This window comes from Fulmarus glacialis, unplaced genomic scaffold (assembly GCF_000690835.1).
Source record: "Fulmarus glacialis isolate BGI_N327 unplaced genomic scaffold, ASM69083v1 scaffold1566, whole genome shotgun sequence".
Lineage (NCBI taxonomy): Eukaryota > Metazoa > Chordata > Aves > Procellariiformes > Procellariidae > Fulmarus > Fulmarus glacialis.
In genome coordinates this window covers 19,479-43,633 of record NW_009218540.1, presented here as the reverse complement: position 1 = coordinate 43,633, position 24,155 = coordinate 19,479, and the positions used below count along the sequence as shown (strand labels likewise).

The following is a 24,155-nucleotide window of genomic DNA, read 5'->3' as shown; positions in this document are numbered from 1 at the left end:
GGGTCGTGGCTCCTCTCTCTGGATGAAACTCCCCCCGCCAAGCAGAGGACCATGAGCACCTCTGAGACACAGCCATTCACCTCTGCTGAATTCTCTCTACTTCATCACTGCCGTATCTTAAAACATCCTAATGGGAGCTGTCACATAACCCTGGCAAAACACCCTGGGCAAATGCTCACCAGCCTGCTGCTTTTGTCCCAAAAAATTGACTCTTTGTACTTTAGGTGTTACTGAGTCCCAGAAGACTCCAGCCTGACCCCGGGAGGAGCATCCCTGCAGAGTGGGTGCAGAGCATCCCTCTGTCACTGGAGCATCCTCCATTTCTGAGGAGCAGAAACCCTTGTGAGTGGCTGAACCTCTGAACCCGCTGAACCTCTTGGTACTGAAGAAAGGCAAGGTATGGGGATATGAGTTGTTGGTGTTGGTACTTTGGACAGTTGCTGTTGACATGTTCACTGAAATTGCACCTCTCCCAGCGAGCCTCCAGTACCAGTTCAAAGTAATGCCTGCAGAGTATCTCCTTATCCCAGGTCAGAGCTGAACTTCCCATCTGCTAACGCTAAGCCCTAGAGCCTCAGAATGGCTCCTTGGGCCTGCAGCTTCCAGATAAAACCTGTCGTTGCTGGGGGATCTGACCTGTCTGCATCATTCCCAGCTGGATCCCAGCTTCCAGAACAGGAGGGCTCTTGCACCCAGGGAAGTCTCAGCATTGTTGGGTGCTGCAACCCCCAGACAGAGCCTGTGAATCCTGGGTGGACATAGCTGGCTGGCTCAGAGAGGGCTCAGAAAAGTCTGGCATGGAGCTGGTCTACCGGCAGCAAGAGTTAGGCGGGTCTCAGGACACTCAGACCCACGGCATGCTGTCCTTCAGGCCTCCAAGACATGCTAGATTTAGCTATTCACGGACTTGTAGTCATTACAACAAGCAGACACGGGACTGGTGAGTATCCCCAAGCAGATTTGGTGTTTATTTCCACCACTACAAGGTGTGGACACCTAGATACAGTGATAAACTGTGCATCTCCCCGCTTCGGTTTCCTCACCCAGCTGGTGTGAACTGTTGGATGGACAGAATGCTTTGAAGAGCTCAGTTTTGAAGATGTTCAGTTTCCATCAACACCCAGAAACCCAGAAACGCTGGTCTGTGCTCAGTGAGGGTCAGCCTTTTGTGCAAGAGAGGCCCGGAGAGGAGAGCCCCTGTGGCTACAGCACCTGCAATGTCTGGCAGTCTCCTGTTGCTAGCCCTGATAGTCCAGCAGGGACTAAAGAAGACAACATAGAAGGAATTTCCCCATTTGGAATAGAATCTGTGTATTTACACAAATATACCCTGAAATGTTGCTTTAAATTATCACAGGAATGTTCATGGCATTGGGAACATCTCAGAACTCGAAGGTGGCTGCTTACTTCTCTGTATCAATGGAAAGAAGGAAGGGCAATAGGACTCTGGTATTTGCTAATGATCCCAGCCCCAAATAACTTTCATCACAGAGTAGGGTCTCATGTGGTCATTTAAGCCAGTGAGTCGTCCCCCCCATTGCTTCTGTTCACTGTGTGCATCCAATGGGAATGAAATTTGTGCTCTCTTTGTGTAGATGAAAACACCTGGAAAACCATTGACTACTGTGCCAGGCATGAACCTTCCCGGAAAATAGGATTTTGAGCACCGCCTGATGGATCTGCTTGGTCCTCATGCTGTAAACGATGGGGTTCAGCGTGGGGGGGAGGGTCAGGTAGAGATCAGCCAGCAGAACCTGTGCACGCTCGGATATGCCGCTGCCGAACTGCTGTTCATACATGGAGACTATCCCAGGGGTGTAATACAGCAGCATCACGCAGATGTGACACCCACAGGTGCTGAAGGCCTTCCAGCACGATTTCTCCCCCAGGACAGTTTTAAGGCTCATCCCATAGGACACAGCAATGAAAGCCACGTCCATCCCTACTATAGGAGAGGACCCAGCCACACTGCAAAGCCCGCTGGGTCTGGGGTCTGCGCACGCCAGCTTCGCCACGGCCATGTGCTTGCAGTACGAATGGGGAACTACAAGGGAATGGCAATAGGGGAGGTTTGTCACCATCCCTGTCAAGGGGACCATGAAAAGGAGAGCTCTCACCACAATGGCCAGGCCTATTTGGGTGATTGTTTGGCGATTCAAGATGGCTTGGTACCTGAGGGGGTGACAAATTGCAACGTAGTGGTCAACAGCCATGGCCAGGAGCACTCCCGACTCCTCTGCTGTTGTGGAGTGAACAAGGAACATCTGAACAAAAACAGGCTATGTAACCAATCTCTGTAGAGTTCAGCCAGAACACACTCAGCATCTTGGGGATGATGGATGTCACCATCACCACATCAATGACCGCCAGCATGCCCAGGAAACAATGGATGGGGTCTCGCGGGGAGTTGTCCCGCCCAATGACAAACAAAACCACACCATTTCCTATCAAGGTGATGATATAGCTGAGCAGAAAAGGATGCCCAGGCAGATGGGGAAAGCTTCCAGGCTGGGGACACCCGCAAGGATGAAAGAGGAGGAGCTGCTGTTGGGGTGGTTGAAAGGATCAGAAGCCATGCAGGAGAATCTTGCTTTTGTGCTTAAAAAAAGAAGCCCGGTTTTGAGCCCTGAGATGTCCAGAACTAAGGGCGATAAGGTGGGAACTCTGCGTCAGTGCAAGAGCCAAATCAGGAATCCACACCATTATTACAATGTGTGAGATGGGAGTGCTGCAGCATAACATGACCGGCTAGGGGGAAGGGGTCAGAAATTCTAAATAAATGGGGCTGTGATGGCTTGAAAGTTCCTATAAGATGAAGCTAATGTTTCAAGTTGTGCCACCAGGGATAACCAAGGGAATTCTACAGTTCGTTGCTTGTGAAAGGCTTATTTCTTTGTTGGTTGCTCACCACTGCTCAGCTAATATCTTGAAATAAGTTGCAAGAGGGGAGAGAAAGGTCAGCATCCAGCTTCCCTCAGAGAGCGCTTTTGCCTGAGCAGCCCTGGCTTCCCTGCAGTGGGCCCAACATAGGAAGTCCCTCCAATTTTGTAGGGCAAAAACCGGTCTCAGAAAGTGCTCTGGGACATTAAGCGTGCTCATGAAATTGCCCTTTGCTGCTCTGTCTTCATTCTGTCATTCACCCATGAGAGAAGCCGGCAAAACTAGGCGTTATTCAGAGGAAAAGATTAATTTCTGAGATTTTATTCTGATGCGTGAAGCTTGATGGTAATACAGAAACTCCAGAGAACAATCCTGGAGAGACAAAAAGAAGAGTCTGAGTACGGTGGGCAGGATCTACACATTCATTTGTGCCAAAACTTTGCTGCTGCTTCTGCTGCTTCTCCCCACACAGTGGCAAAGACCAGGCAGGTGATGACCACACCAGATCCCTGCCTGTTAAAAGCAATTGCCTGGATGATCATCCACCAGTAGCTTTTTAGCAAGCAGCAAGCTGTGAGGTGGCTCATGGCTGACACTACCCATGCTAGTGATAACACGGAGTAAAATTCACCTGTGTACAGCCCCGCTACAGGACCATTTAGGCTAAAATTCAACATTAGACACAGCCAGTGTGGCAGTAGGGAGAAGCAGAAGGTAGGTAAGTTCAGAATAGAAATAAAGAAGATATTGGGAGACAACTAAGGAAACACAGCATTTGAGGTTTTAAAATGGAGAGCAGACTTTTGCAGGCTTCGAACCCTCCGTTTGAACTATAGCTTAGCCCCAGGTTTGGGGTTGCTGCAGGAGCAGCTGGCTGAAAAGACTGGTCAGGACAGAAGCGCTTACCTTCTGGCCTAAATGTCTGTGAATTGGGACATTTTAGAGGCTGAAACAGGATCAAAATTCTTTTTTAATTACTGCACATAACTGCACTGCTGACCCTCTGCATCCTGGTAACCAGCAGCTGCAGGAGTCAGGTGTAACTCCAGATTTGAGCAGCGACGTTAACCCACGGCTGCTCTCACCGACCCCGGCTCGCGAGCAGACCCACATTCTGCCGGTGACATGGACCAACCTTCAGACCAGCCCCCACTGCAAAACAGAGCTGTGCACCCTGGGATGGCACAAGCCTCAGTCTAACACACCAGATCTCAGGGTCTACGTGAGGGTCCCTCTGCAAAGACTCAGGGCATGGTTCAGCTGCCTAAACACGGGTGCCTAGAGCCATCTGAGACCCCCCGGTGTGTCCCACTTGGCCTCTACTTCCTTTACACCCAGCAGGGTGCAGGTCCCTGCAAACCCTGGGTGATGGTCTGCCTCTCCCACATGCCTTCGGTACCTGGGGGCATCTCAAGTGGCTGCAGACATCCAAGGAGGGGGCAGTGGAATGACACCCTGAGGGTCTGAGACCCTGTTGCTGTCAGAGAAGAGCTGGAGCATGGAGCTGACAGAGTAGCTGACTCCCTAAATGTGGGGGTCTGCCCTAGGGTGAGCTGAGTTGTTCTCCAGGATCCACTGACCGTAGGGGCTGGATCTCCACTGGCTGTACTCAGTGCTTAGACACCAAGCACTCATGCACACAAGCATGTGTGGACACCTACCTCCGGGCATTTACGTGTGTCTGAATCCAGAGCTGCATCCCCAGGTGCCTACATGCAAGGCAAAAGTATATTTGCTTCCAGAAGCTCTCTTCCACAGCCAGTGCCTGGCACAATATTATTATCAGTATTGCAGCAGTACTGAAGAACCCTGATCAGAGGGAGTTCTTGTCCTGGGAGATGGAGAAACACAGCACAGAAAAGCTTTGCAGCCTAAGCTGCCGAGTCTGCCGAGAAGGATAAGCACAGGTATCTGTCTCACCTGTAGGACTGTCACCGGGGGGGCTGCAGCAGTACATCTCTGCCTATCTCTAAGTGCTGCAACGCTGGGGCATTCATCCATCCCCTGGAAATCCCCTAAGGGGCAGCAGATGGAGGACGCAGAGATTAGGTTGTCTGTCTTGTGAGGAGATGGAAATTTTCAAGACTGCTTCAGCTTCTTTCATTAGCTTTCCCTCGTAGCGTCATACCATTGGGGCCTCAGGGTTATGGCAGTCTCCAGAGCCTGCCGGGTGCCCGTGAGACCAATGCACAAAATGTAAACTAAGAAGTCCATATCTGAAGTGGAGAAAAAACTCTTTGCTTTTGCCAGATGGTTTGGAAACTCTGGGTTTCCACTCTTCTCTCCACCCAGAACCATTACAGCAAACTTTTATGTCTGTTGAATCCCTGAAAAGAATTTGTGCAAGAATCGATGTAGGGAGGTGGGATCTCACAGCAGGTCCTGAGCCTTGGCTGCATCACGCAGTACGTGCGTGAGGAACGATGCCTACTGATCATGCATAAGGAAACCACACGTGATGGCAAACCTCCAGCAGGTGTAAGGCCTGCCTTTAAGGTTAGTTAGCAGAATGTCAGCTCATTAGGGAATAAATCCCTAATTTTCCCTAATTTTTCAGCTTATTTTCCAAAAAAAGATTCGGGGCAAAGTGCAGGCGAGAACCTCTGTGTGAGCAGAAGTGCAGTACAAGCGGAACACCATTCTGAAGTGGAGCGCGTCCTTTATTTTCCTGTCATCCACATAAAGTTAGCCTACCTGGTATAAGGCAAGCAGGTACACTTATTTTACTGCGGTGACTGGGCTGTGTGAGGGCCATACAAGCACAGCACCGAGGGGAGAGGTGCTGCCCCGGAGAGCTTGCATCCCAGCTCTGTCCCACTGACATCCTCTTCTGCCTTGTCCTGTCTCTTCTGTCTCCACTCTCAATGGCTCCTGTCCCCCTAAAATCTCGGTGAACAGCACAGGATTTGTTCAGCATAGGGCTCAGCAATGGGGGACGTGTGAGATGGGGGAGGAGATGAAGACACAGTCGTTTGTGATGTGCAGGGAATGTCATTCCTAGAGATTTTGTCAGAAAGGGGAGGTTTTCCTAAAGCAGGGATTTTGTTCTGCAGATGCATTCCCTGCCCTAAGAGCATTTTCTTCGCAGCCCCTGTGTCCTGACTCAACTCAGCACTTTCCCAGAGGAATGTGTGTGTACACTCAGGGTGCGAGATGGAGATGCAGCCTACAACGCATCTCCGTTTCCTTGAGTGGTCCCCATGTGAGCTGTCTTGGAGAGCCTGGGAGCGTGTCTGAGACTGCCTGACCACACGCATGGTCTGGGAGGCACAGACCTGATGTAGGATGGGTGCGTCAGCCCTGACATTTGGGATGCTTCAGTCTGTCAGAGCCTCTAGCTCAAAGCAGCCCATAAGAGCTACAGCTGAAAGGCTGTTCAGGATAGGGCATTTCTACCATCCATCACTCAGCTCCATGTGGACTAATATTATCTCTACTGCCACGGTCCTATGCACATTTTTTTCTTGGCCTCTCCTCCCTCCAGGGACCCAGGTCTTCTCCACACCCAAAAAAACCCAGCCAGCCAGAAATGCACCTACCCCTCCATCCTGCAGGGATCTCTGCATGTTGGATGGCAATGATGCCTTGCAGTTTCTCCTTTCCAGACACACAAAATGGCACTGTGTCCTGTCGAGCAGAGGGAATGTCTTCAGGGGTCAGGTCATGTGCCGGGGCAGGGACACAGTGTTAGACTGCAGCTAGGGAGCACGCTTTCAAGAAAAACTCATATTTAGGATGTTTTTCTTAGAGTTCACTTCTCTGATTGATATGTCTCAATGGCAGATCAGGAAGTTTCAGTGGACCTAAAGCAAGACTTTCTTCCCAAGAGAGGTCCCCCATGCTTCTCACACACTTTGGAGCCTGTCATGTCATACATGTCAGTGCGTTCATTGCTTTTGCGCCCAGGAGATTCCTGGCTGCTGATCTGGACCACAGGGCGCAAACACGGACCCTGCCCCAGGTTGTTTGCAAGAGGAGACCAGTCAGCCACACAGGTCAGCACAGGCTGAAAACACACACACAAACACAAACAACATCAGTGGCCTGATCCTGTTCTCCTCTCTGGGTGATTAGGATGAATGCTTTTAGAGGAAATTGTATACACATATGTACAGTATGGATCCCTCTAGTAGCTGAACTTAGACGCTCAGTCTACCCGGTAGCTGGTCCGGGGTCCCTGGTCTCCCCAGTTGCCTCATGCACATACACACACACACGTGCGAACGGCTCTCTCCAGTACCTGGCTGAGTCCTATGGCATCACCAGCAGCTGACCCCATGGTCGCTGCAGTACTGTAGCTTGGACCCCCCTGGTCCCTCCAGTAGCAATCAAAACCTCTGGCCTCTCCAGCACCCAGCCCAGACTTACAGCCTCACTGATACCTGGCTCTCAAATCTCAGCCTACTCGCTGGCTGGTCCTGCTTGATGTTTGCTGGTGATTGCACACTGATGTACGTACCCACCGCACATGTGTGCACCCCAGTCTCTCCAGGTGATGGTATCCCAGGCTTGTGGGCTCCTGTGGTCCGTGGGCCCCACTCCAGCAGCTGGTGCTCAGCCCCCCTGCTCACACATGCACACAGATTAGGGGATCCTCACCCAGGGATGTTGTTAGAAATGGAGTTTAACGAGAAGACAGGACAGACTGCGCTGATCAGTCACCAAGCATGGACAGAAAAGCATGGTGACCAAGACCATGTTTACACGTGACTGAACCCTTTCATCCGCTTATGCCTCTGTTTTCCCACACTTTTTTGCCCCCGATCCCCCTTATCCCTCCCATTCCCAGCCTTTGGTTCCTCCTCAAAACATCCCGTGTCTGAGTGCCACACAGTCCCAAAGTGCTCTTCCTGAATGTCCCCCCACCCTGTAGGCAGTACTCATGTCAGTTTGCAAGGAGGGAGACCCACTGCCATTGACCAACTTGGAGGTCTCACATCTAGCCATGGGCTGACCATCCTCCTGGGACAGCCCGGGGAGCAGCCGGGCCGGGGGCTGTGCTGGCTCTGAGGGGGATATTGGGGTTGCCCCACCTGCCATGTTCCTCTGCTCCTTCGGGTTTATGGAGGTGAACCTTTAATCACGCAACCCAACAGCCTCGGCACCTGGCAGACAGGTTCCCGCTGCAGATCCCTGCAGGAGGATGGCATCTATGGTTGTGGTGGTTTAACCCCGGTAGGCAGCTGAGAACCACACAGCCTCTCACTCCCTCCTCTGCAGCATTTTGGGGGTAATGGAGGTGGACATCACCAGCTCAGTGACAGCCAGCACAGATGGGAAGAGGAACATGGGCAGGTGCAGGCTGGGATCAGCCTTTATCATGCACAGGAGGGTGCTGTTCCCAGCCAGTGCGATGAGGTACATGATGCAGAAGGGGATGGAGATCCAGTGGTGCAGGTGCTGCAGCCCCTGGATGCCCATCAGGTGCAGCTCTGACAGCGAGGTGTTGGTGGGACGTGAGTGGGGCATGGTGGTCACTGCAGGAGCCTGAGTGAGGAGAGCCCAGGCACACAAGGACTGCCATACCCTGGGTCACACCAAAGGTCCATCCCGTCTCAGATCCTATGTCCAGCATCAGAAGGGCAACGAAGCTGGTGAAGGGCCTGGAGCACAAGTCTGGTGAGGAGCGGCTGAGGGAACTGGGGCTGTTTAGTCTGGAGAAGAGGAGGCTGAGGGGAGACCTCATCGCGCTCTACAACTACCTGAAAGGAGGTTGTAGCGAGGTGGGGGTTGGTCTCTTCTCCCAAGTAACCAGCGATAGGACGAGAGGAAATGGCCTCAAGTTGCGCCAAGGGAGGTTTAGACTGGACATTAGGAAAAACTTCTGTACTGAAAGAGTGGTCAGGCCTTGGAACAGGCTGCCCAGGGAAGTGGTGGAGTCACCATCCCTGGAGGTATTTAAAAGACGTGTAGATGAGGAGCTTAGGGACATGGTTTAGTGGGCATGGGGGTGTTGGGTTAACGGTTGGACTTGATGATCTTAGAGGTCTTTTCCAACCTTAATGATTCTATTCTACAAAAAGCAGACCCTTATAGAAGAATGTGAGAAAGGAAACGTACCATGATACCTCTCCCGAGTGCCTCCTCAGCTTTGAACAATTTGAAGCTCAGGGACTTCCTGAGCTGGATGTGGTTTCTCCATTTTTATTAACTCCACCCCAGAAACCCATCTAGCCTCTTCTGTGCAAAATTTTAGCACTCACACTATCTTTTAGCAAGGAGTTTCACAAACTAATGGTACCTTCTGTGAAATAACCCCTTCCCTTTTCTGTGAGCTGGTGTCATTAGCTGGTGTCATTTGACGTCCCATACTTCCTAAGTCAAAACAAGCAAAGAAGAGTTAGTCCAAACCTTGTCCTTCTTCCATATGCCACCATGAGATGTGGAAGTGAGTTAACCTCTAATGATGGAAGATTTATTCCAGACCTGCAGGAGAATTTTCAACCCCTCCATCAGGACCGACTATTTGATTTCCCATCTTCATCTCCCATTTGTCTTGCTCTGCATCTAGAAAGATGGAGCTGAAAAGGACGTTCTGTACCACAGAGCCGAGTGCCTGTTGCTTTAGGTGTGACAGCTTATCTTACCCAGGAAAACTGATAGTCATCATCCTAGGATATTTTGCTTTCATGCATCTGCTGGAAGACAGCATCAACCCTCCACCCTACTCCAACAGCTGGGAAATTACCGCTACTTTCCTCTCTCAGTGTGTTCCCGTCCAGTTTCTATCACCTCTGAAATTAAATCTGATTATGCCTTTCCCTCCCTGGCATTTACACCCCAGTGTGTCTACAAAGCCACAAACCCCAGCCTGACGTTTGCTAAGCAAGAGGGCCTCTGCTCCTTTGTCCCCCTTCACAAGACCAGAGCTCTGCTCCTAGTCACACAAGCAGTTTTCCTCCTCACACCTTCCTTTTAAGCATCTTTCTTGGCTATGCCTGGTTAGTCACACAGACGAGGTCTCACAAAGGGGCCTCTGATGATGCACAACAGTTTCACCAACACCAGTCTTCGAAGAGCTCCACTTTACATGTGGTTTCAGTACTCCCACGCTTTTGAGGTCCAGTTGTCCACATCACCTTCACCTCTCCCACTGGGGAAAGAGAGGCATTGGGCTTTCTGTTTCACAGGGATGCAACCCGTCTTTCAGCCAAATTAATTGCTGTTTTCCAGCAGGACCTTGCAGGCAGAGTGTGACATGTCCAGAAAGCATCACATTATCAAGGGTAGATCTTCCCAGGCAAATCTGATTGCTTTCTTTCTTGATTTATAAAATACATTAGCAAATTAAAGTAAAGTTTCTGAGCAAATCATACTCTCAGAATTGCTTGTTCAATGGAACACCCTCAGGTAGGATGAAAGTGAAGGGCAAGGGCAAAGGACTGAGCTGGAGGTCTGCAGATTGAAGTGCATTGTGGCGGGCACTTTATGGAAAATAATGGCAAACTAGAGGGAATTCAGAAATAAGGATGAAGTTAAGCTGGAGAGCTGTGTGGACTGGCTTACCTGGAAAATGGTCTTGAGAAGAGCCTTGAAAAGTTGCCTAAGATTTTTTTCAAAATCCAGGCAGCATTTTTTCGTAGACAATGTGGTCAAGAAGCATGGGACTGGAGAGGGTCATGGGGCCTTTCCCAGGCTCTTTTCTTTTTTTTTTTTTTTAAATAGATTTTTTTTAAAGTTTGTAAAGAAAAGATGGCTAGTGTGCCCCATCTGATTCCCACCTTGGGAAACTGCAGCAGATGTATATTTACAACATCAGTGTTTGTCGCCCAGAGCATTTTTGCTGTGAGAGCTGATGCCCGTGGAAGCAGCGCGCTGACCCTGCGCATCCCCCAGCTGCGTGCCCTGCTTCAGGCCAGCGCTGCCAGCTGTGGGGCTGTCCCCGCTGGAGCCCAAATCCAAACCACCCTGCGGAGTCCCTCTCTCAATGGGCATCCCACCTACCGCGTCCCTGCCTCCTGCATCAGGAAGGAAAACCGGTGTCATGGCCAAAACCGTCCTGAGGCTGCAGTGCCGGTCCCCTCCAGCGCTAACCCTCCCACGTACCTCAAGCCCTTGCCAAAAGAAAGAAGTGCTGTGAATTGTCTCTGTTTTACTGGGAAAACAGAGGCACAGAAGGGTTAAATTAGCCTGCCGGCAGTATGGGAATTAGATGCGAGTTTCACAGGCACTTGTACCCTCTGCTTTCCCCAACATACCAAAGGGCCAGACTTCATCTCCCTGGCTTTCCAGACATTTGACTCCCTTGACCCCTAAATAGTTTCATCTCTCCCCCAAACCGCTTTGAGTCCTCCACATGACACAAACCAGCAGGCATTTCAGTCTGTTTCTAGTCATTGCTGTTTGCAATGTAAGGCTAAATACTGCAAAGCAAATATTTTGAAAATGCTGCCAAGATGGTGTTATTTATAATAGTTTATTGCAAAGAGGACTCTGTTTGCAGTGTAGTTGGCTACCTCGGCTATAAATTCAGGGAGGCAGAGCCACAGCTGGCACAAGCCAGTCCAGCAGGAAACGTGTCTTGTGCCAGAATTATTTATCTGGAAAGGGCAAACACATCTGAGATCCTGTAACCCTGTGCTTGGAAAAAAAGCAGACACTCCTTCCCTCCTCTCTGTCAGAAGTAATTAATCTACAAATCTCATATACTGTTCTGGGCAGTGTTACCTGTACTTCATCTTGTATAACAAAGCTATCCAGATTGTTAAATAATGCTGTTCAACAAACATTAGACTCAGTTTTTAGCAGGTCCTTTTCATGCATGTTCACAGTGCTGTGCCAGATCTGCTCCCTTAGCAGGGTCTGATGTCTTGGGTACAGATAAACACATGAAACACCAGGGAAGAAACCTCTTTAGCTCAGTCTCTCTGGCCAAACCATTTGGGTCATACAAAGGCGCTATCCCCACTGCACTTCAGCTTCATCCGCATTACACCTCACCTCCCCTGCATTTCATGTGTCCTCCTCTTGACATGCCTGCAGCCGCGGTGCCAGTGTGCTGGCAACCAAAGGTGCCTCCGGACCCTGTCATATGCAGTGACAGGCTTCTAGTGTCATGTCCCAGCCCTGCATAGAGCATCGCACCTGGAGGAGCTCTTCCTTCATCTCAACTCCCACCCAGCCTTGCATGGACCTCTCACTTCTACCACCAACCCCCAAGAACAACTGCAGTTGCAGCCTACATACAAATGCCATGTTGGGAAGGTATTGAGATTTTGGCTATTTTTGAGTTCTAGATGCGACAAGGGATGGGAGCAGCACTTTCAGACTTGTTGCTGCTCAAGTGGAGCTGTGCTTTCAGGCCTGTTGACACACTTCTGAGCATTTTCTTTGCGCTTTGTTGGCACAAAAAGCTGATAGAATTTTATTTTGTGCGATTAAGTAGTTCAGTAACTTGTGAAGTGACAGGTTTTTCGCATTGCAGTAGACAAAATCCAGAAAATTTTCTAGAAATGGGGGACATCACCAGGCACCTTGACCCAGCTTGCTGTAGCCCATTAGATTTGTTGCAAACTTATTGTACTTTATTTTTGAACAGTGAAACAGATTAAAATACCCTCAAAGAATGAGCTGCTCAGTATTGAACAAAGTGCAAAAGGAGTTGAAATCTTTGATTGCTAGCATACTGGCAAAGCTTCCCTGACTTTGAAAGGAGGGAATAGATCCTGGTACTTGAAGTTGAGATTTTAACTCTTTCCTCACTCATTTTTGTCAGCTCTGCCTCTCTGCTGCTAAGCAATAACCATTAAATTTACCAGATTTGATGCACTTAACATTTTGTGTCATTCTTAAACATTGTAAATCTACCAGCCACGTAGTCTGAGCCTATGAAAAACATATAGCCGACTCCTTTTGCAATCACATGCTGATCTGACTGTGCTAACAGCCACCCAGCACTCCTGATCGGCGTACAGCCTGTCACGAAACAAAGATCCCTTGAATTTTGGGTTTTAAGAGAGCTAGAGTGATGATCCAGTCCATACCCCTTCCCCAGTATAAGATCAAAAGTAACCTCTGATAGATACATGCACGACCTGATCTCCCATTGCAGAAACTCTATACTTTCCCCAATTCACCCCTTTCAGAGCATTTTCCTAGCATCAAGCCTATATCTCACTGGAGCTCATGACTTTTGTCTTTTCCATAAGGGAGAAAAACAAATTATTACCTTCCTTGTGGTGGTTGCCATCCTCTTCAGGCTTGTGCAAGCAAAAAGGACAAGACTAGAGCTATGATTAGGTAACTGCAGGTCTTCGCAGATAACTGGGTTAGCGGGTGTTACACGTATGTGTCTACAGCTTGTTTGAAGTTCATTTAACCAAGGAACAGCTTGCAGCCAAATAATTAGCACTGTTGTAATTAACCTATGCAAGGAAGCAAACTGAGGTTGCAGGTGTATGACTGGCAGTTCTCTACCACAATATTCACTTAGTGTGCAATATCTAGAAGTAGCTCATTAACTCAATAAGAGACAAAGCCCACTTAGATGTATTGGCATATCTGCATAGTAGCTTTTCTGGATAGATTGTTTTCTATTCCACCTCAATTTGGCTACAATTTGAACTTGGCTCAGAGCTTGGCACTATGCTTAAAAATACTGGCATAACACCAGGTGAAATGAAAAAAATAATCTGCCCAGCTCACCTGGACGATTTGGATGTGACCCTGGCTGTACCTACACCACCTTCAAATACTGTTTCTCTCTCACACAACCAAGCAACTCTTCAACCTGCCAAAAGGCCCTGCATGGAAATATTTATATGCCTTAAGAAACCTGATCACCCTAATCACTTACTGCTGGGACTTCAGAGACACTAATCACCACAGGAGAAACTGCTGCCTGGGAATAGCCAGGAATAGCAATGGTTTGTAAACAAATTCACTCCTCTCCCACCGCATGGGTTATGTCTGAGTGGGCAAATATCCCTCTGGGCATGACTAGCTGTTCTCCCAGTACACAGGCAACAGCTCATGTGTCCTTCGGGCTTAATCCTGTCAGCGTAAAACTTGCTTTGGATTTGGATCCTGTGCCGCTGCACTCCTGGGGCATAAGACAGCAGCCTGGAATTTAAGGGCTGTATTTTAGTGTCACCTTTCACCTGAGGATCCTGAAGCATCCATGAACTTTAGTGAATGCTTTGTAAATGAGTCCTGATCCTTTAGACCTAATTTAGGCATTCCCTGTCCTTGCAGTCTCCGAGGGTGGAGGTCATGGTGAACCACAGACGATCAGTATGGTATTTAGGGAGAGGGGTGCTGGGCAAGGAGGGCAGGAAGCCATTCAGATAATCCCCACATCTGGGATCAATGTCAGTTTTTCAGCTGTTTCAGTCTGGCAACTACAAACATGACACAAAAAGCAATGACTTATGGGTGTGCTGGCCCCTTGGGCTACTGGTCCTTCGAAAGAAAGCATCCAAAACTAGTAGAAATCTGCAGAGACTGGAGAGGAGGAGAAGCTCAGAAGATCAGTTTAAGGAGCCTTGTGGCTTTTGCTGGCATTTTGGCTACAGACAAATAGACAGCATGGTTGGAAAGGCTCTTGGAAAGAGGTGACCGATGCCGGGGCAGGGACAGGCCTGAGGGACTACGGGAGACCCAAGCTGGGGCAGATGAGAGCGAATAAGGACCAAGGAGCAGCAGCAGAAAACCACCACGCACTGATCTGGACCTCCTGCACCACCATCACCCCACAAAAGGGGCTGGGAGCAACATGTGGGGACAGCATGGGGAGTTGAGACTAGGACAGGGAAGAAGAGATGTTGGAGTGATGAAAAATCAGGGGAAGGGGAGGAACGGTGTTTCCCCAAATATTTTTTTAATTTTTTTTTATTCTTTTTTTTCTTAAGGCACGAATTAATTATCAAAAGTTTATGTTAATTTGTCGTAGATTAAATTAAGTGAAAATCCCCAGGTAAAGACTGTTTTGCTCCCAATAGAAACTCCTTGCTTCCTTGGTTTTTTTTTTTGTCCCATCTTCTTCCATGTGCCATTCCTGGCCACGCACCCATGGACACGTTTGGCTTTCAGACGTGTATTTCCATCAGCTGGGCTCTCCCTGCATTCATGTTTCTCAACATACAATTAATTGGTGCCTTCGGGCATCCAACTTATTTTCAGCCTGCTTCTAACGTGGCACACAGGGCTGCCTTGATGTGTGATTTCAGTGGCTCTTGCAGCATCAGAGGGAAGGGAGACATCAGTGTGGTGGGAAGCCATCTCTGAGTCCTGCCCTACCAAAACAGGGTCCTGTCTCAGGGTCCCCACAGCAAAGTGATAGCTTCTCCCCCACTCCAAAGTCTGACCTGGCTATCAAGGGACCAGGGACATCTCACTGCGGAGGTGGGGAGAGGCCAGAACAGCTGGGGAGCACGTGGGGTGGGCACCCCCCATCTGTGTTCAAAAGGACCTCTTCAGAAAGCCCTCCCCAGCTGCAGTCTCACACCAGGACTCCCTCAGCATGCGAACCAGATGTGGACCTGCCAGGCAGCCTGGTGCTCCAGGTGCAGTCCCATTGCATAATCCAGTGGATGGGTTCCCATCCTTTTCAAGCAAAGGTATCGCATCTGTGTGCCTGAAACGCGGTGGCTTTTCTGCCCTGACGCCTCTCGTCATTACCACAGTGCAAACAGGAACAACAAGACCCGCGTGGAGGCTTGCTCTTGATAATGCAGAGGGGAACCAGTGAAACGCCTTGCCCACTGAACACCACTTTGCGATTACTGCATCTTTTACCACAGCTGGGGTCCCTGCACCTCGCTCGCAGTGCTGTGACTGAGAGGCAGAAGGGGGAAGCCCACCCAGCCAGGATGAGACCTCTGGTAGAACTAGAGAAGAAATCCTGGGGAATGCTGGGCACTTGGGGTGGTTGGATGGGTCTCCCAGAGATGGTGGCAGTAATTAGTTGCCTGGGTTTTGTAAAAAGAGACAGGGAAAGTCTGCTGGGACTCTGGCCAAGTGAAACAGTTTAGGGAGAAGGTAAATCACTGCCTTGCCTCCCTTCTTCTGCAGCAAGGGTTTGCTCCAACTCTGAGAGGCAAGAGTTAATCCTGGTCTTCTGGAGCTGAAGATGAGAAAGGGAGATTGCCCGCTGGTTTATGAACCTCTCGGGAGACAGCTTGGCTGTAAACTCCCCAGCTGCAGGGCAGCTTCTGAAGTCTGCTCAGCAGGCTGGAGAGACGGAGGTCCTTGGAGAAGAGGAGCTGTTGCTTACTCACAGCTTGGTCAGGAATCTGGTGGGTCATCCCAGGGAGTCTGGTGCACATGAGTTGTGCAAGGGGGGAGGAAAGAGAGGGTCTGAACTAAGCCCTGGTGTAGGTCCTGAACTGCTGTGGGATGGAAACCCAGCCTGAATTCTGATGATGCATAATTTTTTCTTAGTTTAATCTGGGAACTCATAAGAGTGCCTGTGCTGGGTCAAACCAGAAGTCCTCCTCACCTGGGATCTGCTCTCCAGCTGTGTCTGTGCCTCTGTGCACAGCTGGCAGAGCCCCCCCAGGGGTGTTCAGGGGGTCCTGGAGAATCAGAGACATCCTGGGAGGAGGCTGTCAGGACTGTGCCAGCCTCATGGTGCCGGGGGCCCACCTGCTGCCTCCTCCACCTGCTCCAGGGAAGGAGAGATGTCCTGAATCCAAATAAGCACCAAAGAATTTCCTATCTGAACAGTGGTGATCATGCTTTTTACTTGATATCACTTCACACTGTTTTTGATAAACTCCACAGACTGACCTTGCCATGATTTAATAACAAGTGAACTTCATACGTTATACGGGAGTTACAGTGAAAGTGGCTTCTGAGTATGTTTTGCAAAGTTTAATGATTCTTTCTATTATGTTTTATTGAAAAGAAAGACTTTTAGGTGTAGTTTGCAAAGGATGTCTCTCAATGTCAAACACTCTGCTTCCAACAGCACGACCCCATCCATGTTTTTCCTGGGCTGCAGGATATGCACCCCTGGATTTCCATCCCATTCAGTGTTCACCATAGCCCTCCTTGGGAACAGCACCTTCTTGTACGTGATGAAGACGGACACATGTCCCTGCAAGCCCATGTTTTATTTCCTCTCCATGCTGGCTGTCATTGACTTGGTGCTGTTCCTGACCACCATGTCCAAAATGCTGAGTATTTTCTGGTTCAGTGCCCAGGAGATCACCTTCAATGCCTGCCTTCTGCAGATGTTTTTTTCTTCCCACTTTCTCAGTCATGGAGTCCGTGGAGCTGCTGGCCATGGCTTTCAACAAATATGTTGCCATCTGCGACCCTCTGAGCTACAAGCTCCGACCTGACCATCTCGCTGGTGGTCAAGAATGGGCTGCTGGCTCTAGCCAGGGCAGCCGGGCTCATGTTGCCTCTGCCTTTTCTCCTCCATCGCCTGCTATACTGCTGCTCCCGCATCATCTCCCACTGCTACTGCAAACACATGGCAGTGGTGGAGCTGGCCTGTGCCAACACCAGGTTCAGTAACATCATCATGGTTCTCTTCATTGTGGGGTTGGGTCAGTTGTTCATCGAGCTCTCCTAACCTCAGGATCTTGAGGACTGTGTTGAGCCTGGCATTGAAGCAGGACAGACTGAGGGTATTTGGGACCTGCCTCTCCTACATCTCTGTCATCCTGGTCTTTTACACCCCTGTGGTTCTTTCATCAGTAATCCACAGGTTTGGTTGCCATGTTGCCTCACACAAGTACATCTTGATGGTTAATTTCCACCTCCCATTCTCCCCCATGGTGTATGGTGTCAAAACCAAGCAGATCCATGACCAGGTGCTCATTGCATTTTTCTCTCCAGAGAATCTAAATTCTTGAACATCCCATCCACAGGTGTATGTATGGATATCCATACAACTGCACATGGATTGGCCACAGAAATTAACCCTGGACACATAACCCTGGAGCAAGTGCATGATCCACTTTAAACAACTCCCATCTCTTCTCCTGAATTTTTCCAAGTTTAAGACTTGAGAATTGTGAGAGGATTGTACATACGTGCTGAAAATGGTAACATTTCAGCTCATCACTGCCTGCAGCAAGCAGCAAAGTCTGCTTGGCAGACTGAGGAAGGTGCTAAATCCAGAGGTCAGCCTATGTAGAACTGGAAAATTTTCAGAGTATTCAGCTTTGGCATCACTGTGCTGGTAGTGAGCTGGAGGTAAATAACACTCTTGTTTGAGTTCCACAGGCTGCATTTCTTCTCTTTTTGTGTGCTAAGGAAATGAGCTGGTGGCCTGCAGGTCCTTTCCAAAGAGCTGCTGATGCTGCTGGACCTTTTAACTAAAGTGAGTGCAGAAAGAGGGGCCAAAGCATCTTGTGTTGGCAGGCAGCTGGGAGGGGAGTGAGGTTCGAGGGGCTGACCCTCACTGCCAGGAGAGGGGGTGGGTGCTGAGTGATGCCCACTCCTTGGGCACATGGCACTGGCACAGGCACAAACCAGCCCGGAGCCCCACACCTGCTTCCAGCCTCTTGGCTAGACATGCAATGGCCGATGACGCATCTGCCTGGAGGAGGGTTGCTCCCATTTTCCAGAATGAGCTCTGAGGACAGTCTCAGTAAGGGTAAGGTTAAACCTGCTGCATGCAGCTTATCCCCCCTCAATAGCAAAGGTTATCCCCTTCCTCCACCCCCGTATGCACTGGGGGGCTCGGGGGACCAGCTCCCAGAATCATGGGGAAGAGCACAAACACCTGTAAGCACTGTGTTTTTTAGCTGTCTTTTCAGTCGTGATCGTCCTCATATGACTTAGACGTGATTTCTGTTGCCTGATTTATTTTTTTATGTGCTAGGCTGCTGTAGATCTGATTCATAGATCAGTGCTGCAAATACAGCACAAAAAAAGAAAGAAATCTGTAATATTGCTGCTGAATTAATGTATCTACTTCCTTTATTTTCTCCAAGTCTTAGAATAAGAAATGTGTTTTGCTGTATAGCTGGCATATTTATAAATCTGGACTATTACAAAAGGAGATTGCTGTTCACAGTGTCAAATTTATGTAGCACGAGAACAAAGTCTGGCCTATTTACTAGTGTATCTGTAGCTGTTGCATCCCTGACCCGGCTTTTGCAATTGCAGCCCAGCAGGTAAGAAATCCCCACATCCAGCAAGCTCATGTTGTATGTGGTGGCTTGTCGCCTGCACTACCATGAGGGTCACAGGATCTTGTGGGGTCTCTGTTTGCTTCCCCCAGGCTGTCCTCAGCAGTTCTTCTTCTACTGATCAGAGATCTAGGGAAGGATGTGAATTGGGATGTTATGAAGCTTTTTATGAAACCACTATACCCAAAGTAGTAGAGATGAGGGATTATGGGAGAACTTTGCAAAGCTGAATGATGAAGAGAGAAACTGGACAGTAAAATTCAGTATAGGTTCATTAAAACTGAGGTGCTCTGGCAAAACACAGCCCTATTTTTGCATAGACAATGTACTATGAGCTGTCCATCCCCACTCAGATATAGGCATCTTGGAGTTATGACTGACGACTCCTTGAAAACATCAGTGGCACCCAGTCACTTCTTCACTCCAGACTCCTCCTTGTTGTAAGGAGGTGATAACCTCCTTGTTTTCTCCACAGGTTTCACTCAGTCCCCTTGAGGTGATGGCTGGCGCAGGTCAGGGTCAGTACACAGCGGTTTCTCTCTGCCACTCCTTCCTTCTCGCTCATTCCCAATGCTCCAGCATGGGCTGACCCACAGGCTGCATTCCTGTTGGGGGTGTACCTGCTCCACTGTGGGTCCTTCATGGGCCACAGTCCCTTTGGTGTCTATCTGCTCTGGCATGGGCTTATTCATGGGCTGCAGTCCCTTCAGGGGTGTACCCGCTCTGGTGTGGGTGCTCCACGGCCCACGGCCCTTCGATGGGAGTGCTTCTACCACCATGGAGCACCTCCTACTGCTCTGACCTTGGTGTTCCCCTTGCTGTTTCTCACTCTTTTTGTTCACTCCTCCTCTCTCAGTTGGATGTTTTCTGCCCTTTTTTAAATATGTTTTCACAGAGGCACCACAAACTGCCCCGGCTGGCTCAGCTTTGGTGCATGATGCGTCTGTGACTGATCCAGCTGGAAACATCTGTGTCCAGCACAGGGCAGCCTGGGACTTCCCTCCTGGCCACCCTCGCAGCCCCCTCCACTACCCAAACCTTACCACCTACACCCAATACGCCTCCCCACAAATATCTTGAGCTGTTGTTTACAAATATTGTTTTGCTTTGTGCCATATGGATAATGAGTTAATTTGTTCCTAATTCAGGAAATGAAGCTCTTAATCAGATTTGTGCTAGAAATTTCTGCTTCCACAAAGTGGTATTTATCCGTTCCTTCCAAAAATAGTTTTCTAAATTATAGGCAGTGAATAAATGCAAGAAAAAGAAGATACAGTGAAAAAGTTGATATTAGATGAAAGTGGTTTATACTGTCTGTCTGCCCCAGTGCCTTTCTGGGACGCACTCAGATACACTGCCAGGAAAGGAACAAGTCCCAGTTAACTCCTGAAGGGCTCTGACTGCATCCATAAAGCCATCAACCTGCCCAGCTTGTGTAGGCTTTTACTACAGTACTAGTGCTTGCTGCACAAAGTATATTTGCTCTACAATTTGCAGTCATAAATTATTGTTATTTGTGTTGTGATAGTGACTGAGAGCCTGCCAAGGGTCAAGGCAGCATGCTGCATAGTCAAAGAAGAGGAGCACATTCCCATTCCCCAAAGCTGAGTCAAGGAAAGTCAAGAGCTGGGTGCAGTTCAATGGGCAGTTCTGTCACCGGAAATTTTAATTGAAATCAGGATCCTCTGTGTCTGCTTGGTCCTCACCCCGCAGATGATGGGGTTGAGCACAGCGGGCACCAGGATGTAGATGTTCCCCAACCTGTGCACCACAGACAGCCCAACCAGGGGCACGTAGAAGGCCAGGACCACGCAGATATGGCCAACGCAAGTGCTGAACACCTTAAGCCTCTCCTTCCACGATGCCAGCTGCGAGACAGCCTTGAGGATCAGGATGTAGGAGAGGCAGATGAGGATGGCGTCCACCCCCACGACCAGCAGGACGGCGGTGAGGCCGTACACCACGCTGGGGGGGGGGTTGGCGCAGGCCAGGTTGATCACTCCTGGTGCAGGCAGAAGGAGTGTGACAGCACCCGGGAGCTGCAGAAGGGAAGGGGCAGAGCAGGACTTGGTTCTGTCTCTCTGGAGCCAGGTGGTGTTCTGGCAGTCCTAGAATATTAAGTGTGTTTATTTTTTCATACTGAAATTATGTTACCAGCATGAGAGCTGCACTGTAGTACCACCAGAGCAGTGCTTTTATAGTGTGAAACGGGCGTACATGTTATCCAGAGTCACAGAGTCACTGAGGCTGTCAGGGAGCTCTGGAGACCATCCTGGCCAACGCCTCTGCTCAGGCAGTGTCACCCAGAGCAGGTTGCCCAGTACCGTGCACACCCGGGTTTTATGTATCTCCAAGGATGGAGACCCTACAGCCTCTCTGGGCAACCTGTGCCAGTGTTTGATTAACCTTATCTTAAAAAAAAAAAAATTTGTTATGTTTAATTGGAATTTCCTGTTTCTTCTAGTTTGTGCCCATTGCCTCTTGTCCTTTCACTGGATACCACTGAGAAGAATGTGGCTTTGTCTTTGTTACTCCATCCCATCAGGTATTTATATACATTAAAAAGGTGCACTCATGCACGAATCTCTTTGCCAAAGAAAATGCCCCTTCAACAGAGACGATGCCTCCCTCAAGGTGCTTGGACTCAAAAAAGACAATAGTTTGCATTGGTAACTATTCATACAGTATTGATACAGCCTATGGGACCACCAGCAGGTCAGCATTACTCTGTGGGTTATTTATTATTTACCTTAGAAGCAACCGGGATGAGTCGGTCACCAGGACTACTTCATGTTCTAGTCATGCCCTTTGCTGTCCCCTCCCTAAATGCTGTTTGGGGCACAGAGTTGGGTCCCCGCTGCTGTGCCCTGGAGGAACATCACTGATGTGGAGCCCAGACCCACTGCACCGGTGTGGGGCAGTGGGTGCATGCCTGGTTTTGAGGACTCATAGAGTTAAAAGGCAGATGGAAGTGTGGGTGGGGTGAGAGGGGTAACCACGTGCCACACTGCTCACCCTGTGTTGCTGCACCCTGCAAGTTACAGGTGCAAATCATAACCATGGTCAAGGCTGGGAAGGAGCAGGCTCATGCTCTTGCCTGATCCCATTTCAAAGCAAAAGAGGGATTATAGAAACGCTTGAGAATAAAGCATAAGAGCTCTCAAAAAAATTAATTTCTGAATGTCTACTGAATAGAAATACAGATGCAACACACCATTGGGGAAAATGGAGAAGGTTTCAGTTTTAACACTTTATTTAAACCACATGTATTTAAATCCATTCAGCTCACTGCTGCGAGATAGTGCAGATGATGTGCCCTGCTTAGGAACCAGTGTGTGCAGTAAGAACATGCACATCAGTGGGCGAAAAGTAAGAGCCGCCATCTCTTTGTGCTTCAAACTGTGCAGCTGTGAGGGGAAAGGAGAGATCTGAGGGTTAAAGGCACTGACTGTGGCTTAGGCAAACTGGAGTTGCAGAACTGGTTTAGTTGCAAAAGGGCTGGAGACGCTGACATTCCTGGCGGTTGAAAGTGCAAAGCAGGGTCTGCTCGGAGTGTTGAGACAACGGCAATGGGGACAGTGACGTGGGTTTCAAAAGAAATTCCAGCCTGGTCATCTTTGAAAATAACTGTCCTTAATGAGACATCACCTAGGTACTAATGGTGACCTGCTCCCTGTAACCCACCTGAGCAATTCCTTCTGCTTTTCTGTCCTGTGCCATTGCCCTGCAATGATGAGGGGGTGATTCACCTAGACTTCCCTCAATAGTCCTGCTTTGGACCGCAGATGAAACATCACAAACCGCCTGAAGATGTTATTGCTCCTTCATCCTTTTTACACAGTGAACAAGCTCCCAACTTCTCTTATCAGTGAGGATCCCCGCTAGGACCCCCTCACTCCTCCACACGTCTCAGCCCCAAACACTTCTCTGCCATTACACCCTGCCCTGCCCCATGCAGAGCATCCTCCACATTCACCTTCCCCTGGTGTCCCAACCAGGCCGGGCCTGTGGCCCAGGCTAAGGACAGACCTACAGAGAAGTGCTCTATACTTCACCCATGCACATCACAGTGGGCCACAATAAATAATTTTAAAAATAAAAAACTACTTCCCAGTTTTTTGGCTTTGCCTCTTTGCAGTCTTTTAAGCATCCAGCCCAGGACACGGAGGCACTTTTCCTCCTGAGACAACAAGGACACAAACACCAGTCCCACCATGGTCATCCCTCAAGTGGTTAAAATTGACTTGTACTGCAGGAGGCTGTGGTTTGCCGCAAAGCTGCCGAGGGCCATCAGCAGCAACATAGGCATCTCCATGAGCAACAGTGAGTCGGTGAGTGGATGGAGAAGATTCGAGGGAAACAAGCAGTGCAACTGATTTCCCTGTACTTAAACCAGAATATGCCCAGCACAATACGTCCTGAAGACAGACAGTTAGAACGATGGACAACATGGCCAAGAAATAGTGCAGGAGCTTCAGTCCTGTCTTGCCTCATAAAAATGAGGAGGCATTGCCATGACTTACAGTGAAACAGATAGAGCAGAGTTGAGAAGTTTCCAACCCCGGGAAACGTCTTGGGGGAAAATTGCAGCCCTGAAGCTGATGTTCTTGAATGCAGATTTGCTTGAGCTCCTAAGCCTTGAAGTGGAGTATTGCATTTATCAACTATGCTCTTATGACGGGCAACAAGAATTTAGAAGCAAGGATGAAGCACAGAGAAGCATCAGTGTACCCTGCGTTGAATTCCTGGCTCAGGCTCAGCCCTATGTCACTGAAGCCAGTGGAAATATTTGCACTGACTCTAGCAGGAAAGGAAAAGGGCCTCTCTATTTCAAATTCCCAGTACAATCCTTGAGTAACTTACACTGTTACCACTTCCAATAGTATTCGCAGACTCGTACCCCATTGTGCTGGGCGGTGAGCAGTTTCCACAGCTGAAAACGTCGACACTCCCGAAGGTCTCCTGGTAGGGTCTGTCACAGACACAGACACGTGGTGATTGGGGAGGAAGGAGGTGGTGGTAAATGTTTTGCCCCATTGCAAGCAAACATGTTATCTTACACAGAACAGAAGTCTCAGGAAAGGATAAGGACTGTAAATTTAATTTCCAGGGGATTTTGAAGGTAAGGGTAAAAAATTGCCTTGCCAAGTGCAAAGTGAGTGTGTTTCTGCTTAGTCTAAATTCTGT

At 49.2% G+C, this 24,155-nt stretch overlaps 1 protein-coding gene across 1 annotated transcript; it reads right to left on the bottom strand.

Annotated features, from left to right (window-relative positions):
- Positions 1 to 1,640: 1,640 nt before the first annotated feature.
- LOC104078419 (olfactory receptor 52I1-like) lies at positions 1,641 to 23,873 on the bottom strand (the record flags this gene model as incomplete). The annotated part of the gene is given in 7 exon segments (XM_009580059.1): positions 1,641 to 2,273; positions 2,275 to 2,465; positions 2,468 to 2,544; positions 4,307 to 4,404; positions 8,131 to 8,367; positions 20,675 to 20,970; positions 23,840 to 23,873. Coding segments are annotated over 7 exon segments (1,566 nt in total), but the record flags the coding sequence as incomplete, so codon positions are not given.
- Between the last annotated feature and the right edge of the window lie 282 nt (positions 23,874 to 24,155).